General features: G+C 45.3%; 1 protein-coding gene across 1 annotated transcript; it reads right to left on the reverse strand.

The window, feature by feature from the left end:
- Positions 1-203: 203 nt before the first annotated feature.
- Positions 204-3,860, reverse strand: LOC143961961 (protein NYNRIN-like). Its single transcript, XM_077471301.1, has one exon. It carries the CDS (start codon positions 3,858-3,860, stop codon positions 204-206), a length of 3,657 nt encoding a protein of 1,218 aa, XP_077327427.1.
- Positions 3,861-20,021: the final 16,161 nt, after the last annotated feature.

A 20,021-nucleotide genomic window follows, 5' to 3' on the forward strand; every position in this document is an offset into this window, starting at 1 on the left:
CCAATATACTTGCTTCCCCACAGTCCCTACAATGGCCACAGGTAATAAAATGGATTCGCCCTCTAGGCAGTAGACAGGATTCTTGTCAACGATCACGCTGATGAGTGGTCCAGTCTCCTCTTCCTTGGTAGTTGTGATCAGCTGGAGCAGGATAACGATCCACATCGACTTCATGGCTCTAAAAGGAAAGAAAGCAGCACATTTTAGTTGATTTCTTTGGCTCCATGGAACTGTTTCAGTTGGTTCGCATGAACCCATTTATCTTGTGTCTTTTTGCCCGCCTCTATTCTGATTTTATATACAGAAGGACTTAATTTATCAATAATAGAAAATGGACCTCTCCATTTTTGACTTAGACTGTGATCCAGGGGACGTAGTTCCAAGAACATAACTCGGTCTCCTATGGCCCAAGTGCATTCTCGAACCCCTTTGTCAAAATACGCCTTGGCTTTCTTTTGACTTTTACCCATTTGTGCTGCGGCAAATACATGGATCTCTTTTACCGCTTTTTGGAGTTTAAGGAGGTATTGGTCCATTGAAAGTCTGTCTATGGTAGGTGTATGCATCTCTAGCCAGAGATGTTCAGGGAGTCTCATCTGTCTACCTGTCAGCACTTCAAAGGGTGTCAGCCGGGTAGCATATGAGGGAGTTGCTCGGATGGCCATGGCTAGTAATGGCAGCAGATTATCCCAGTTCTTACCATTGATGTGTACAAATTTTTTTAGCATTGTCTTAATCTGCCGATTGGCTCTTTCAACCTGACCTGAAGATTCTGGGTGATATGGAATGTGAAATTTTTTCTCCACCCCTAACATCTGTAGGCAGGTTTTTACCACCTTTCCAGTAAAATGGGTCCCCTGATCTGACTCTATTGATCCTGGGAGCCCCCATCTACTGAACACCTGTTCCACTAAAATCTTAGCCGTATTTTGTGCAGTGTTACTTTTGGTTGGGAAGATCTCTGCCCATTTAGAAAATAAATCTGTGACTACGAAGATGAATCTGTTGTTTCTAGAAGTGACTGGCAAGGGTCCCATGTAATCCATTTGTAAGGCATTCCATGGCCCTTCTTTCAGTCTAATTCGTAAAGGGGCATTGATCTTCCTTGGTGCGGGGTTAACCTGTGCACAGACAATACAATTGTCACAATACTGCTTCACATCTGTCATCATGGAAGGCCACCAACCTATGTTCTTGAGCCGCTCACCTGTTTTCTCTGACCCTTGATGACCCCCAGTAGGCAGGTCATGCACTATGTAAATCATTTCATTTTGGTATTTTTCAGGAACCACCCAAGTTACTTCATCTCCATGATGTAACAATACCTTTTTATCTTCTGATAATGTGAGGTGTTTTATATATTTTGCCAAGGTATTCCCCTCAGAGAGTTCTCCAGTCTTATTTTGCAGTTTTTGCATTATTTCCTTAATGTTGTCATCCTGGCATTGTATGTCCGAAATATCCGGAACTACTATGCAGGATTTTGTGAGGGCGCAAACACTGGGGCACAAGACTAGGTCTGGTAAATTCGACGGAATTTCCCAGATCTCCCCTCCCTGTGCTCCTTGTTTGGCTAAGCAATCCGCCGCCTCATTTTGTTCCCAGTATGGGGCAGTACCTGAATGACCTTTAACTTTGCACACCCATGGTTTGACTGGCAACTTTTGCACCAATGATACAATATATTTCAACAGGGATGCTTGTTTAAGTGGAGACCCATCTGAGGACATGTACTGGTGGGTGTGCCAGAAGGGCAGAAATTCTGTAAGGGCATTACAGACCCACGCAGAATCTGAGTATAAAACAATTTCTTGGTCCCCTTTCATCAGTTCTAGGGCATGAGCGATTGCAGCCATCTCCGCAAATTGTGCTGATTTGACTTGACATGACCGAAAGATTGATGTTTGGGTCTTTGCTTGTGGATTGATATAGTATATTCCAAATCCTGCACGTGGAGAACCCTCCACGTAAAAACATGATCCATCTGTGAAAATTTGGCCTGCGTTTTCAGGGACTGTTTCCTTTACTGACAAAGGTCTAAAGAATTGTTGTGCCGCTGATTGTGGGGTGATATCACATTCATGTGGTACTCCCTGGTAAAGGAGGCCATGGGCTCTAGTGGACGGATTATTTGTGTGTTGAACTTTAATGTCTCTGTCTTGAAGCAACAAAGCCCAATGGGCCAATCTGGCATTGGATACATTGCCATCCTTCACTCGGTCTGTGAGTAAAAATTTAGTGGGAGTGTGAGTTGTGTGTAGGATGACTGGGTTAAGTCCTATGATGTATGTGAAGTATTTCACTGCCCAAAACGTAACTAGGAGGTGTTTTTCACATAGAGAGTACTTCATTTCCACAGGAGATAATAATTTAGACGCATATGAAATGGGTCTCTGTTGCCCATGTATTTCCTGTGACAGAACAGCTGACATGGCTGTCTCTGATATGGCAGTCTCAATGTGAAAGGGCAGTTGGTACTCTGGGTTGGCTAATGCTGGCGCTTGCGCTAAAGCTTCTTTAAGCTCCTGCACTGCCTTGGTGTGTTGCTCAGTCCATTGCCATTGGGTATCCTTTTTCAACAAATCATACAGTGGTGCAGATTTTTGTGCAAATTCAGGGATGAAAGCCCGTGAATAATTTACCAATCCTAAAAAAGATCTCAGAGTCGGGATGCTCACTGGCAGCGGTAATTGTAGAATGGCTTTTACCTTTTCAGTTGCTATCTTACGTCCGTTTGCTGTCACTGTAATCCCAAGAAAAGACACAGATTCCTTCAACAATTGTGCCTTAATGGGATTACACTTCAGTCCCGCCTTTCCTAGGATCTGCAGAAGTTCCTCCAATAGCCGCAAATGCTCTTCTTTGTCGCATGTGGCTAGCAACAAATCGTCCACGTACTGGAAAAGATTCTTTGGAGAAGAAAAATCAATTAAAATATCTCTCATGGTTGCATGAAATAACGTAGGAGAGTTATGAAATCCTTGAGGGACAGAATTGAAAGTATACTGTTTTCCCAGAAATGTAAATGCAAATTTGTATTGACATTCTTCTGACAACGGTAATGACCAAAAACCGTTTGATATGTCCAGCACTGTGAAATATTTGTGTTTGGGATTTAACATGCTCAAAACATCCGGGACAGATGCAACGGTGGGGGCGCAATTGTTTGTAATACTGTTCAATTTGCGGTAATCGATTGTTAATCTCCACGAATTGTCAGTACTTTTGCGAATCGGCCATATTGGCGCATTTGTTGTTGATACACATGGTCTGATGACCTTTTGGTCAAGCAGTGACTCTATGGTTTCCTGTATGTAGCTGATAGCTTCCTTTGGAAAGGGGTATTGTTTCTGCGGAACTGGGTCTGGCCCACTGATGTGTATTACCGTATTTACCTTTCCACAGTCATGTTTGTGTTTTGCAAAGGATCCCTGATGTCTTTCTATCACAGGCTGCAGCAGCTGATGTTCTGGGTGATCTGTAATGATCTCCACTATGTCATATTTTAAATCATTGCGTTTGATGGCTGCAATTGTGTGAGAATCAGGTATCACAATGGTGCTATTCTGATCAGTTGGAACCCCTTGCAGTAGTAACAGGTTGGTCAGATCCAACATACATCCATTGGGAATTAAGAAGTCTGAACCCAGCAGGCTGGTTTCATTTGGCAAACACATTAATGCTAATGGCTGTTTTAGGGTTAACTCACCAATTTGGATTGTTAGGGGCTTGGACAAGGCAGACTCAACATTATGTCCAGCAAAGCTCTGGAGATTCAGTGGCTTTCCTGAAGATAGTGTTGAGTTTAAGGGATCTTTGTCATGCATAATTGATATCGCCGCCCCTGTGTCGATTAACATGGTACATTGACGGCCCCTAATCAACGCTGACACTACAGGGCGCCCACACCTATCCAGAGACATAGGTGCTAAGATTTTGGGGCCTTGTAGTTGTCACCATTGATGACGGTTAGCCTCTGTCTGGGAAGCTACCTGTACTTCCTTTCCAGGGCCTACTTGAAAGGCCTGTAATTGTTGTCGCAACTCTGCATAAGTAGGAGCTCTTTCTGTGTCACTGACATGCTTGCCCTGTGATGGGTGGCTATGAGAGTTTTCTCTTCCTCTGCCTCTGCCTCTATAACCTGATTTCCCCCTATATCCCCTCCCCCTCCCTTGTAAACTTTTGTCCCAGTTAGGGTTGTATGGAGGATTGGCTTCTCCTGGGGCATGGGGGCCTTCTACGGTGGTAGTCCTGCATTGTACTGCAGCCACCTTCCTAAACAGCTGTTTCTCTTCTCTTTCCTTAAGCCTGTGCTGTTTATAGGCTTGGATGGCATGGAATGATCTATGTATTAATCCAATCACCTCCTCATAGCTATGTTTTCTAGGATCTATCAAATGCTCACATTTATAAATAGCGGGATGGGCATTGTGTATCAGTAGGTTCTTATATTCCATGTCCTCTCTAGTGGTTTTACCATTGTTAGTGTTATATGCTGCCCACAATCTATTGGCATAAACTAAAGGGTTTTCCTCATTACTTTGTTTGATTTGATAGGCCACCATCAAACCTATAGCTGAGGGGTTTATGACTTTTTGCAATTCGGCCACGGTTACTTTGTAGCTCCCTTTGCCTTCCTTAATTTGATCTGGGAGTGCATTCCAGGTGTGGGTGTCAAGGGTTAATTGTAACACCTTAACTTGGTCACTAGGATTTCGCACACCTAAGAGCTCACACCTCTGTTGTACATTGGTTGCATGTGAAGTAATGTGTTAATTCGTTTTAATTTTGCCAATGAAATCCGCTACACTCATAAGGGTTTTTACAGGTTGAATTGGATATACATTGGAAATCACCTCATTTCCTTCACTATCAAAGCCCAAAAATGTTTGATTTCCTTCAGTAGAGGAGGAAATCTGGGTCCTACCCATGATGGGGAACTTGTCATGCTCCTCATTTGTAGATAGCTGGTCCCCGTTGTCTGGTGGGTCTATGACAATGGTGCATTCTCGATTTTCCTGTGGCTCTGCGATTTCTCCCATCGCCACAGGAAATGTGGAATCGGAACCCATATCTTCCTCTCCCCAATACTCTTCATATTCCTCTGTGTCCCCAATTTCATAGGCACAAGTAGGTGCCGTAGCATTACCTTGTTCGCATCTGTTGGCCACAGCCGCCTGTCCTTTAAGGATAGAAATTGTTTGTAGCAACTGTGACTCGGTTTGCGTGCAGTGTGTGTGATCTATAAATGTTCCTTTCTTAGCTTCATGTAACTGATTTTGGACTACTTTGTATGCAGTAGTTATGTGGTCCAGCTCAGTCTCAACTTTAGTTAGCATGCTTTTATATTGTACCACTTCTTTCTGGGCCAAATTTACACTTTTAACATTTTCCTCCTGTGAGGCATTAACTAATTGATTAAGGGTAGTTAATGTTTGTACCTGGTTCTGTAAAGCTGTATTCTCTTTTTCCTTCTCAGAAATTGTAATATTTTTATTATAGACTATATCTTCTAATTTCTGCATTTTAGTATTCATAGCCTTGCAAGCTGCATACATGCCTGCTAAGGCTAGACTTTTATGCTGATTTTTTTTGGTTGTTTTAGCTTGTTTCTCAAATAACTCCTGGACATAAGTCCAAGGAGATGCTTTTAACTTGGCATCACAGGCAAATTCATTGTTCTTATGTTTACGAGTATACGTTGCTACAAAACTTTCTAGACCGGACATGGCAGCCATTACCAATCTATACAATGCAAAATTTGTAAGCTAAATTATGTTAACTGTTCCCCTGTACTATACAGCCACTTTGAGATTACCGTATAGAAGGAGGGAAGGAAAACACCTTAAAAATAATTAAAAAAAAAACATAAACAGACTCAAATAAAAATTCAGAAAATACAGTAAAAATAAAACAATATTTCAGCTCACAATAAAACCCTCTTTTATATTAGTGGGGGAACACTAATTATGCTCACCATAACATTGAGCCTTCAATACAACAATTGACCCAGGGGACAATAGAACCAAGAGCTTTGAGAATGTGTACTGTAAGCCCCCAAGGATCTATATGCTGACAATAGTAAGGTAAACGCAGCCGTGTTTTTGTAACTCAATTCAGTAATACAAAAAAAAACCAACAACAAAAACTTTTGGAAGGTCTATTATACTATGCTCAGTGCACCTTATTTCACACTAATACACTACTAATAATCTTTCTCAAAGATTAGCTTCAGTATTCAGCAACAAGACTTCCACAGCTCTGTACTTTAACTGACAACAATGAGAATATTACTGCTTGTAAAATTCCACCGTAAAAACAAACAAACTACTTTCTTAAAGCTATGTTATGCATTTAGTGGATAGACCATTTAAATTAAAACAAACATTTGTTGAACCTTTTCAACAAAACCAAGACCACACTCAATTGGCGTCTTTTCAATAAAATAAATGTACTCACCATGCAGGACTCTCAAGCAATTGTTAGAGACAGCAATGAAGCTTGGTGAGCACCAAAGAATGCAATAAAAAAAATAATTAATAACACTTTTCCCGCAAAGTTACTTCCTCCCCTTTACATCGACCGGTATATAAGGGTACATCCAAAGAACTTTTTCAATTATAATTTTGGGATATTAATGAAAAAAAAAAAACATTAAAAAAATTAATAATAAAAAAAATAATAATAAAAAAAAAAAATCCAAAACATAAAAAAACAATAATAATAACTTGTGGTGTATATTCTCTCCTTAGAGTTAATCTAATACTCACTTAATAATAAAAACATATAATAAAAAAAAACATTTACCTATATTTTTCCCTATATAGATTGGATAAGCTGACTCAGCTTAAATTCCCCCTAATAACCTTTTTATCTAGATAGATTGAATAAGCGGACTCAGCTTAAATTCCCTTAATAAGATTAATCTCTAATAAACAAATTGTGGTATTATATTAAATACTTTCAGTCCTGTACTCAACTTCGTGGTCGCCACTGTTAACCTTCAAAATCTATATTTCTGATTTATTAATCAGAAGATATGATATGGGTTGAAAAGAGAATTCTTATTGACAAAGGAAAGGAAGGTTTAACATAACACCATTTATTAGAGTACGTTACAGGTTTATCTAATACACAGAAAATATCTATAGTCTAAGTGAGGGAGTAAAATATTAGGTTAAAATACAACAAGAGTACAATACATTCATTACAATACAAAACAGGACATATGACAAGCAGGTATACCTTGTAAGTGCTGGGAGATGATCTGATAATTTACCTAATCTCTGGTCAGTCTCATCTGCCATTATCCTAGGTTTGGGGTCCCCTTAAGAAGGGCCATTTCTCATTGACTTGCCTAGGACCACCCTGATTGGTTAGCCCTCTCCTCCCCTCAATAGCACCTCCTCTTTTGGGTTTAATTGGTTTAGTGATAATTAGTCTGAAGCCCACTTAATTAAAGAGGAAGTTTGCTCTTGAATAGGACACTTAACTAGGCATAGTCCCAGCCGGGGTAAATTGTCCATTCCTGAACAGATCAAATAAATATTTTAAGCATATCAACCACCCTTTGAAATGGATAAATGGTTGATTAGCACGGAAGAATACACAAGCTTTTATCTAGCAAATGAATTCGGCTCCGTACCGACTACACCCCCAAATGGTATCTGTTCGTGGGTTTTGATTATTACATTAGGTAAACAGCAGGACATCTCCCTCACACCCACACTTAGCATACCTGTGAGACAAAGGTATTTTTAATTGAATTATATACGCTGACCAGACGTCTATTCCTGTAAATCAAACCATCTGGGCAGGTTAAGCTAAAACTACTTCTTTATTTCTTATCCTAATATATACATCTATAATACAAATATTCCCAGTTGCTAATGGAGATTACTCATAAACTCCTCATAAGGCAACACTATCATTCTGTGCCCAGCATTTTTCTTTCTTGTCCCAAAGGTTTTGGCCACTACTGTCTATTGATATGTGAAACACTTTCTAAACTCAGCAATTAGTGAGCAAAAATCAAGTTAAAATCATTCATTTATACTCCCAAAAAAAGTACAACAATACTATACCTGGCTCAAGCTGGGCTCCCCCAGTTCTTCCTGAGAGGAAGGCCAAGGTTGGGCGTCGGAAGACTCAGCGGGTGTGGAATGTAGCATAGGACGCGTGGAAGGAAGAGTAGAGAGTGATTCTCTGTCCTCAGCCTGGTCTGACAGAAACTGCATCCTGCATAATACCACAGGCTGGGGACATAAACGTCATCTGCTGCAGCTCCAGATTGCATGGACTTCAGCACCTTGGTCCTCTCCCTCAGATATGTACTTCTGAGGCCACCAATTTTCTTTTTTAAATAGTTGAAGTCTGCCCTGGGGACCACCGGCTTCACAAACTCAACCAGTTTCTCCAGGGCTGCCTGCCTCTTTTGTCTGTGTCACGTACCTGGTGGAAGGAGCCCAAAGTGCAGGGAGCGGCCTCTCGTGGACCTCTGGCTCGAGATACCCTGAGAGTGAGAACAGGGACTCTAGAGGTCAGAGGGCACAAGTGCCAAGTCCGTGATGGTTGGTAGGCCCTGGAGCTGGACTGCAGAGGATGGTAACGGAACAGCTGAGAGGAGGTCAGCGGCTGGCAGCAGGTGCGGGACTGGAGCACAGGAACGGCTGGCTACAGGCAGCGGTGGTCACAGGAAACAACTGGATCAGCAGGCAAACAGAAGGGTCAAACACAGGCCGGGTCGTCAACAGGCAGGCAGCAGAGGTACCGAAGGAGAAGGCAGGAGCGTGGTCAGGAGGTCCGAAGGTCAGGGCTGGCAGCAAGCAGGAGTAAACAGGAACAAGCCGGGTGGATCAGAGGCAGGAACAATCAGGTTACACAGAGACAAACTCACGGGAACGCTGTAGACCGGACAGCACCGGGAGACTGCAACAGGTTCCTTAAATAGCCCTTTGGGCGCCAAGAACGGTCGCACGGTCAGTCTGAGCGTGCCCGTGCAAGATCGTGCAGCCGCTCGTGCGCCCGCGCACCCGCGTGCGCCCGTTCGAGCCCTTGCGCACCCGCGTGCGCTCGTTCACCATACCGCGCACCCGCGTGCGCTCGTTCACCATACCGCGCACCCGCGTGCGCCCGTTCGTACCTAAGCGTTCGTCAGCGCCAACGCGCGCCCATGGGTACCTATTGGCTCTAAACGAAGAGACAACGTGGGCAGGCCTACCACGAGTCACTGGGTTCTGGGAACGACCGTTACATTGCCCCCCCCCAAGGGGCAGCCTCCGGATGCCCAACTGTGCCATTTTCTCCGGGTGAGATCTCTTAAAAGAAAGTATCAGCCTCCTGGCATGGATATTGGACTCAGGCTCCCACGAGTTTTCTTCAGGCCCGTACCCCTTCCATTTCACCAGAAATTGAGTTTGATTGCGTCTTCGCCTGCAATCTATGATAGATTCTACCTCATACTCGACCTCCCCATCAATGATCACGGGTTCTGGTGGAGCCATCTTCCGACTGGCAAAGGGATCAGGGACGGCCGGCTTGAGGAGAGCCACGTGGAAGACAGGGTGAATCCGGAAGGTTTCTGGCAACTTTAGCTCAAACGCCACATCATTCACCTTCTTAACTACAGGAAAAGGGCCCACAAATTTTGGACCCAATTTCTTGGAAGGGCATGCCAACTTCAGGTTTAGAGTGGATAGCCAGACCTGATCCCCGACTTTGAGGTTAAGTTCTCCCCTTCTTCTCTTGTCAAACACCTCCTTGTTGTACTTCTGAGTCTCAGTCATGGTTTCCTGTAGGAGCTTATTATTGGACCTAAAGAAGTCAAGGTTCTTCTGAACTGCAGGAACCGAGCATTCCGGAAACTCGTTAGACAGGAACAAGGGATGGAAACCGTAGTTCGCGAAGAACGGAGATTGTTTCGTAGCCGAATGAACAGAGTTGTTATAAGCGAACTCGGCTAAGGGTAGTAAGGGGGCCCAATCATCCTGGGAGAACGAAGAGAAACAGCGCAGGTACTGTTCCAAAGTTTGGTTAGTTCGCTCAGTTTGTCCATTAGTTTGAGGATGGTAGGCGGAAGAAAAGCACAGATCGATTTTCAAGACTCCACAAAGAGCTCTCCAGAATCTGGATGTGAACTGCACTCCCCGGTCCGAAGTGATATTAGCAGGAATGCCGTGCAGTCTTATAATTTCTTTGATAAAAATCCCGGCTGTTTCCGAGGCGGAAGGGGTGCCCTTCATTGGAAGGAAGTGGGCCATCTTTGATAATCTATCCACAACCACAAAGATTGTGGAAAAGCCTTCGGAAAGAGGAAGTTCTACAATGAAGTCCATTGATAACATCTGCCAAGGTCTATCAGGGACCGGAAGTGGCTTTAGCAAACCCCACGCCCTGGATCTGCTCCCCTTATTCTGAATACAGGTGATACATGCCTCCACATACTTTTTACAGTCCGGCCTTAATTGCGGCCACCAGAATGTCCGTTGGAGTAACTCCGAGGTCTTATGGACTCCGAAATGGCCTGCCAACGAGTGGTCATGACAAGAACTGAGGACGGGGACCCGCACTTCCTGAGGGACAAAGATCTTGTCTTGGTACCAGAGGAGTCCGTCCTTGGCCAGGAGGGTGATGCCGGGTGGCAGAATGGTGCTAGCAGATGCCTGCTTAATCTGGGACAACAAGCTCCCTTGAAGCAAGAGAAAATTTCCTGATGACAGGATGGTGTCCGGATGTGGGGAGGCTTCGGGTTCGTTAAACATACGGGACAAGGCATCCGGCTTCGTATTTTTTGATCCTGGCCGGTAGGTTATATGAAAGAAGAATCTAGAAAAAAAAAGTGCCCATCTGGCCTGACGGGGTTTTAACCTCTTGGCAGACTTCAAGTATTCCAAATTCTTATGGTCCGTGAAGATAAGAATTGGATGGGCTGCTCCCTCCAGCAGATAACGCCATTCTTCAAGGGCCACCTTGATGGCTAATAATTCCCGATCTCCAACATCGTAGTTGCTTTCTGCCTCGGAAAGCTTACGGGAAAAGAATGCCACCGGATGCAAAAGAGATCTTGGTCCATGTCTTTGGGAAAGCACCGCCCCGACCGCTATCTCGGAGGCATCAACCTCCAGGATGTATGGCAAGGTTGGATCGGGATGCTTAAGGATGGAGGCAGAAACGAACAGGTCCTTTAGTGTGGAAAAAGCCTTTTGGGCATCGGGAGACCATTGGAATTTCAAGCCCTGTTTGGTCAGACTAGTAATAGGTGCAATGATGGTGGAGAATCCTTTAATAAATTTCCTGTAAAAGTTCGCAAAACCAATAAACCGCTGCACCCCTTTTCTGTCTGTGGGCGCCGGCCAATCTCGAATGGCTGCGATCTTCTGGGGATCCATCTCGATGCCGTCTACTGAAATGATCATACCAAGAAATTGGATACTGCGTTGCTCAAAGGTGCATTTTTCCGGTTTAGCATATAGTCCATGAAGACGAAGGCGGGACAGCACCTTTTTGACGTGTTCCCGATGTTCCGCCAGGGAGGGAGAAAAGATCAGGATGTCATCCAAATACACGATAGCAAATAGGTCCAAAAAATCTCTCAAAACATCGTTTATAAAATGTTGAAACGTGGCGGGGGCGTTACAAAGGCCAAAAGGCATGACCAAGTACTCGAAGTGGCCGAAGCGAGTACGGAAAGCGGTCTTCCATTCATCTCCACTCCGAATACGAACAAGGTTGTAGGCCCCTCTAAGATCCAACTTGGAAAAGATGGCTGCAGACCCCAGCTTTTGGAATAGTTCAGGCACGAGTGGCAGGGGGTAACGATTCTTTATGGTGATTTTATTGAGAGCCCGATAGTCCACACAGGGGCGTAAAGATCGGTCCTTTTTCTCCACGAAAAAGATTCCTGCGCCAGCCGGGGAGGTAGAAGGGCGAATAAATCCCTTTCTCAGACTATCATCCAGATAGGTCTTCAAGGCTACCAACTCTGTCTCTGATAAAGGGAAAATTCTTCCAAAAGGAATCTCTGCACCTGGGAGCAGTTCAATTGGACAATCGTATGGCCTGTGAGGGGGTAAGGCCTCAGCACCCTTCTTGCTGAAAACATCCAAAAAACTGTGGTAGGCTGGGGGCACAGCTTGACGGGCCTCTGCGTCTATCTCTAGACAGAGTAAAGAGGAAGAAGAGGCTTGGTTGGTTTCCGGCAAACAATGTTGGAGACAGTAGGGAGAGAGGAAAGTTACCTTTCCGGTAGTCCAATCAATCTGGGGGTTATGGGCCTTTAGCCAGGGTATGCCTAATATGACAGGAAATAAAGGGGATGTGATGACATCCAAGCTCAGTAATTCTTGGTGGATCCCGGCAATAGTGGTAAGTAACGGCAAGGTTTCTTGAACTACTGGGCCGGATTTGAGAGTTGACCCATCGGCCAGATGTACAGAAAGACCCTTTGCCCTGGGCCGAAGAGGGATGTTATGTCCTGTGGCAAAGGTCAGGTCAATGAATCCGCTGCAGGCTCCCGAATCAATAATTGCGTTGACTCGGATATTCCCTCCTGGGAGCTGCAAAAGAATGGGTAAAGTCAAATGAGAGGGACTACTTGAAAAGTCAACGGTGGGGACAGGGTACATGGAAAGGCACTTACGGAGTTTAGCTGGGCAAGTGCGCACGAAGTGTCCTGGTTCTCCGCAGTATAGGCAGAGATTTCCTGCCCGACGGCGCTGGCGTTCCTCAGGCGTCAAGGAGGGTCTGAGCAGACCCAGCTGCATGGGTTCAGGAAGATCCTGGGGCACTGTGGTAGAACCGGAAGAAGCTGGGTGAGAGGGGTTGGAAACCCGGGGTAGCATCCACACTGGACGAGAGGAGGTAGTGGAGCGTTCCAAACGACGCTCTCTGATGCGTCTGTCAATTTGGATAGACAAGTCCACAAGCGCTTCCAAGGTCTCGGGGGTGCCTACTCGGGCTAACTCGTCCTTCAGGGGTTCTGAAAGTCCCATACGGAACTGGTAGCGGAGTGCTGCATTATTCCAGTCTGTGTCAGCACTCCAACGCCTAAATTCCGTTACATAGTCCTCCACGGGCCTACGGCCTTGTTGCAGCGAATGTAGAGCTGCTTCTGCGGTGGCAGATAATTGTGGATCCTCATAAAGTTGGGACATGGCCAGGAAGAAGGTGCTCAGAGTGTTAAGGGATGGATCCTTCTTCTCCAATAAACGGTGAGCCCAGGATTGGGGTTCGCCAGACAGCAAGGAGATAACGAATCCCACCTTGGTGGATTCGAGGGAGAAGGTCCTAGGTTGAAGCCCAAAGTAAAGCTCACAGGAATTACGGAAAGCTCTGAAACTTCCCCGATGGCCGGAGAATCTCTCGGGAGTAGGTACCCTGGGTTCTGGTGGCAACATCATCACAGAAGGTGCAACAGGAGTCCCGGAGACGGCTGGCGTGGAGGTAGACAGGGCCTGGACGCGTTCTTCCAACTGGCTGTAGCCTTCTTGTAGGCTCTTTACCGCCTGAGTAAGTCCTGCAAGATGGCGGCAGAGCTCGTCCATAGGAGAGGCTCCCTGCGAGGGCTCGGACATGGCTGTCCGGTACTGTCACGTACCTGGTGGAAGGAGCCCAAAGTGCAGGGAGCGGCCTCTCGTGGACCTCTGGCTCGAGATACCCTGAGAGTGAGAACAGGGACTCTAGAGGTCAGAGGGCACAAGTGCCAAGTCCGTGATGGTTGGTAGGCCCTGGAGCTGGACTGCAGAGGATGGTAACGGAACAGCTGAGAGGAGGTCAGCGGCTGGCAGCAGGTGCGGGACTGGAGCACAGGAACGGCTGGCTACAGGCAGCGGTGGTCACAGGAAACAACTGGATCAGCAGGCAAACAGAAGGGTCAAACACAGGCCGGGTCGTCAACAGGCAGGCAGCAGAGGTACCGAAGGAGAAGGCAGGAGCGTGGTCAGGAGGTCCGAAGGTCAGGGCTGGCAGCAAGCAGGAGTAAACAGGAACAAGCCGGGTGGATCAGAGGCAGGAACAATCAGGTTACACAGAGACAAACTCACGGGAACGCTGTAGACCGGACAGCACCGGGAGACTGCAACAGGTTCCTTAAATAGCCCTTTGGGCGCCAAGAACGGTCGCACGGTCAGTCTGAGCGTGCCCGTGCAAGATCGTGCAGCCGCTCGTGCGCCCGCGCACCCGCGTGCGCCCGTTCGAGCCCTTGCGCACCCGCGTGCGCTCGTTCACCATACCGCGCACCCGCGTGCGCTCGTTCACCATACCGCGCACCCGCGTGCGCCCGTTCGTACCTAAGCGTTCGTCAGCGCCAACGCGCGCCCATGGGTACCTATTGGCTCTAAACGAAGAGACAACGTGGGCAGGCCTACCACGAGTCACTGGGTTCTGGGAACGACCGTTACAGTCTGTTACTATATTGAGGGTGTGTTGGTTGCCACAGGCAGGGCATGTCTCTGTATTTATCGATGAACAGAGGGAGGAAGCTATGATCGTTGAAGCCGTCCATAATGTCTGCAAGACACAACACAAGACAAACCCTAATGTCAGGTTAAACTCCACTAATGCAGGCCTCAATCTAGAAGCAGTATAGCCTAGTGATGTACCAAGTTCAAAATTTTACCTTTGTTTGCACGTTCGTCGCCTCAGCTTCTCCCTCTGTTCACAGATCGTACGGACGACACACACGTGTTGCGTTTTATATACAGTGCGCATGCATGAAACTCCACCCACCCCTGACGTTCTTTCTAGACTATTCCCCACCCCTTCGCTTTCGGTGCAGTGGGGAGAGCACATGGCGGAGAGAACGCAGGTGCGAACTAATAATAGTTCCACTAACGAGGAGGAGGGTGAGGAAAGCTCGGAGCCTGAAACGTCCCAATACAGGAAGAGAAGATTTAAGGCCTGAAATATGTCTTTTGGAGAGATGTTGGAGATGGTGGACATATTGAACAGGACCGACTATGATGGGAAGTATGGACCTTACCCAAACTCAAATATCAGAAAGGCCAAGATCTTGACTAAAGTTGTGAAGAGTCTTCAGAAGAATTTTGGGGTACCCCGATCCATGGATCAACTGAGAAAACGCTGGTCAGACCTGAAACTGAGGGAGCACGAGCAGTACATAAGGATCAAGCGTGTTCTTGAAAAAAGTAAGTAGTTGTCCTGTGTTCATATGATTATTCTTGCTTGCATACTGCTCCATGTGCTTTGATTTCATGTTGTGCATTTTAAAATGGCCACTTTCAAGTTCATGGTTTCATTCGTTCGTAAGAAACATCGTTCTGCAGGGAAGTATTCTAGCTGAACAAAGTGTCCACAATAATGTTCTCACCTTGGAGCTCGGCCCAAAAAATCTATTGTACAACACTTCCAAGCAATGTTTCATATTCCGAATTCTGCCCTCTGTGTGCTAATTATTCTGTTTTTACATTCTCATAGGGGAGAGAAGACTCAGCAAGTATGAGGACACCAGGGACCACACCCCTCCCAAAGAAGGCCAAATACCAAAACCATAAGCAGAGGAGCAGGAGGAGGAGGAGGAGGAGGAGGAAGGAGAGATCATTGAAGTTTGGCAAATTGTCACCACAACAGGTGAGTGTCACAGCTTCCGGTAAGCTCATCAATGTATATCACCATATTTTTAATACATGGTGTGTTCTTTTGATTTGTTTTGTAGGTGATGTGGAAGAAGATTCCCGTTTTACCAGTGAAAGTGCCCAGATCCTGATTGGGGAGATAATGGGGTGCAATCGGGATTTGGAAAATATACAGCAACACATCAATGATGTTAAAAATAAAATGAAGAACATCATTGATGTTTTGGGGAGCGCGTGAAACACCACAAACTAGTTAGGGTTTTAGTTTTGCTAGTTTAAAACACAACTTTTGTATTTTTAGAAAATCCAAATTTGGAAGATGCACAGAGTGTGTAAACATGCGCTATCTCCCATCATGGGGGATCAATGTACGTGTTTTGTGGAAAGTGTCTGAGATGAAGGGGTTGCAGCCCCAAAACATGTACATTGATCCCCCATGATGGGAGATAGAACATGTTGATACACTGTGTGCATCTTCCAAATTTGGATTTTCCAGGGGTGACACCCCATGTGATGAAGGCAATATCAGCCCAGTTTGTACATACTCACGTCTGATATTGTCTTCACTTTTCAAAGTTGAACTTTGTAAGTTCCTGTGTTCTGTATTTTACGCTTTGATACATGCCTGTTTACACAAAAACACCAAGTAAACAAAAATTAGCTGAAAAACCTTTTCTAAACGCACATGTGAATGTGCTTGGATTAAAAAGTTAAATTATCATCAATGTGTGGCTTCCTTTTTCATTGCGCCAAAGATGTATTTGGAGTAGAATTTTAGATTGCGGTGAGAATGGGTGTTATTTACTAAAGGAAACTCCACTTTGCACTCCAAGTGCAGTTTCAGGTGTACTTTTGCAGTGCACTTGTAGTGCATAGTGGATGTGCCTTTAGTAAAAAAAACACCCACAGTGATGTGTTAATTTGGACAATCATGCCATTTTCCTGCCATGGTGCTGAAAATGAGCACGATTTTGGTCAGTAATGCACTACATACATTAGTTACCAAAAACAAGGTGTGTGTGTAGCAGACCCACAACATAATAAGATTATCTGAAGAAGAGACTGTCCACTCATCTCGCTCTGAACTTGGGTTTGCACTGTTGGTGAAAAAGGCACAACAAGAAAAAACCTAAATTTACCTAGGAGACATCTAAAAGCAAGCCAAGCAGTAAATGAATGAGTTTCAAAGAAAAATTTATTGAGAAAATGCCTCTCAGACATTGTCTGGCATATCAATGGCCCCCCTACCCACAAAGTAGTCCATGTTTTGGGTTCTAACCTCACGGGCGCTTTGGGGGGGGAAAGCCAGGATGAGCAAGTTCAAGGCCCGTGAGGTTATCATCATTTTCAAGCAAGTCTGCTTCTTGTTGGCCAACTGAGACCGCATAGTTCGCAGAAACTTTTTTAAGAAAATTGTGCAGAACACAGCACGCCAGCACTATGTGATTGAGTTTGTATTCCGCCATGTGAATAGGCGTTAGAAAAAGGCGGAACTGGCTGGCCAGTATACCAAAAGTGTTCTCCACCACTCTTCGGGCTCTGGACAGGCGGAAATAAAAAATCCTCTGGTCTGGGGTGAGGGTCCTCATCGGGAAAAGCCGCATCAGATGGTTCGCCAGGGCAAACGCCTCATCCGCGACGAAGACGAACGGGAGTCCTTCCTGATTCTCCTCTGGGGGTGGCAAGCCCAGACTGCCACTCTGGAGACGTCCATGCGAACACTCCACCATCTGACATCCGTCCATTTTGCCCCACGTCCACATAGAAAAACTCATATGTCGCAGACACCACCGCCAACATCACAATACTATGAAACCCCTTATAATTATAATAGTACGACCCCGAGTTGGGTGGTGGGACGATGCGGACGTGCTTCCCATCAATTGCTCCTCCACAAATGGGAAAGTCCCAACGACTGGCAAAGTGGGAGGCCACAGTCTGCCATTCCTGTGGCGTTGAAGGACACTGTGGAGTGAAACAAGAACCAAAATTAGTCATTTAAATAATCAACATTGCAAGCAGATTAGACACAAACATTTTTGGCCAAGATTAGTATAACATTTTGGGAACTGAGTATTTAAAGCCTAAAGTATAAGGTCCCCTTATGAGAGTCATCACAAAGGGGCAGAGCATATGAATTAGAGCATATTGCAATGATGGTAATTAGGGAATGAGGAAAGAAATGCAAGACATTAGCAATCATGAAATACATAGAATGTGATGTTAAAGGAGAAAACTTACCTTCATATAGTCCTTCTGCAGGACCTGAATGATGGCAGAACAGGTCTCTGGAATAATGATCCCCAGAGCCTGGGGGGAGATGCCTGTAGAGAACTTGAGGTCCTGAAGGCTTCTCCCTGTCGCCAAGTAACGCAACGTGGCGATGAGCCTCTGCTCCGGAGTGATGGCTTGCCTCATGCAGGTATCCTGCCTGGTGATATAAGGGGTCAGCAAAGCCAGCAGATGGTGAAAAACGGGGTCTGTCATCCGGAGATAATTCCTGAAATCATCAGGATTATTCTCGCGGATATCACGGAGCAAAGGCATGTGCGAGAACTGATCACGCTGGCGCAACCAATTCTTGGTCCACAAACGCCTCCCCTCCCTGTTCATGGACCGGGCTTGTGTCAAAGTAACAACCCCAACACGAAGACCCTGCACAGCTCAAACTCTACGACGAGTACGTAGACGAAACATGGTTTCAAAACGGTCGGCTCGTCAGAACGGAAAACAGAAAGCACCGATAAACAGCAAAGCCTGAAAGAACGAACGGAATAGCAGAAGCAAGCAGACAATAAGAAATGCAAATCAAAGCGTACTATACCAAGACATAGTCCACAATGAGAAAACAAATATTTACTGACTGCACGCACTGATTATCAGATACGCAAAGACAAGCACAAACTGAAGAGCAGTAGCGATCTGAATCACTAATCTGAAAAGCGTGAATCGTCTCTCACCAAACTTCTACTAACACGCGATAGACACAAGATCAGCAGAAGGAGCCCAAAGGGTGCCGGACGTGGTGCTAAACTTCCCTTTTGTAGGCCCGCCGTACACGGCTTACGTCACCACGTTCTTGGCAACCGGAAATTCCGACAACTTGGTCCGACCGTGTGTATGCAACATCACTTGGTCGTCGGAATCTCCGATCGTGTGTACAAGGGCTAAGGCTGTTTCCAAAATGAGTCAGTGGTTTTTCTTGTCACTTCATTAAACCAACCATTAAAATTGCTATATGGACAACAGAGTTGCCGGCTCAATTCTTTTATTTGTTTGCTTCAAGACAGCCCTCTACTCTTTCTCTCAGCAGCCTGTGGACCCTCCTCTACCTGCTTGCAGCCAATCACCATCTTCCAGACTCAACGTAGACTCAGCCAAGATGGCTTCCCCCTGCACTGGAGACACTGGAGACACTCCATAGATAAGCATTACAAAGTGCTCTCCTTAAAGATGGCTGCTGCACTTTAATATTCAGCTCAGCCCTGTCCACACTGCAGAAGGATAATGCAGCAGCAACAAAGGAAAAGGTTTCAAAGCAGTTATCAGCTTGTACCATATAATACAATATTTTGTCACTAAAACCATAACAACAAGACTATTGCAGGTGTTGGAAGTCCATAAGTGACTTATTGTCCCCCAGCAGCTACACGGGAAAAACTCCAGTAGTGGTGTAAAGTCATCATCCATGTTTCAAGTGACCAGTGCTTGGGGGTAATCACATGGGCTAAGGTGTTGTGGTACCTAGTGATAGGTCTATAGGATTTCAAAACAGAAATATAATCTCATAGTGCACAATCCAGTGTTATTGTAAATAAAAACACTCTCTGTATTGTGAATCATGCAAAGGAGATCAAGGCAACCTTATGATTGAAATAGTCAATAGCATACAAAGAGTGCATCATAAAGCCATATGTAAAAAGAGCATCCAGGAGGCAACTGCTTACTTAGCCTAGAGGATATTAGCGGTAGCATACCAGTGGTGCGATGAAAGGCAGAAGCTGATCCCACAAGTAAGGCTGTATTGATGGTGCAAGGTGTAAGGGATGGGAACCAGTGCACCCGAATTCCAAAGCTGCTGTTTACCATTTTACAAATGGCTTTATGATGCACTTGTATGCTATTGACTATTTTCAATCATAATGTATTTATTTATTTATTTTTAACTTCAAGTTTTCTTGAATATTTTGAAATGGTGTGTACATAAAGGCAGAAACTGAGCGGCAGCTTGGAATGCCTGTAGTAGGCTCGATGAATATAGGTATTGCAAAAAAGATGTTGTAAGTAAAAAGAATAACAATACAGTACAATCTTTTCAGGTATCACTAGACCAAGTGAGAATAGAGAAAAGCAATCAGACAGTGCAAGCAGCAATTATAGTAAAATCCATAATGGGCATCATTAGTGATTCCTTGCTGGAAATAAGTAAAG

The sequence above is a fragment of the Lithobates pipiens genome, unplaced genomic scaffold, assembly GCF_037356315.1.
Source record: "Lithobates pipiens isolate NorthernLeopardFrog02 unplaced genomic scaffold, aLitPip1_a1.2 Scaffold_8, whole genome shotgun sequence".
NCBI classification, from domain to species: Eukaryota; Metazoa; Chordata; class Amphibia; order Anura; family Ranidae; genus Lithobates; species Lithobates pipiens.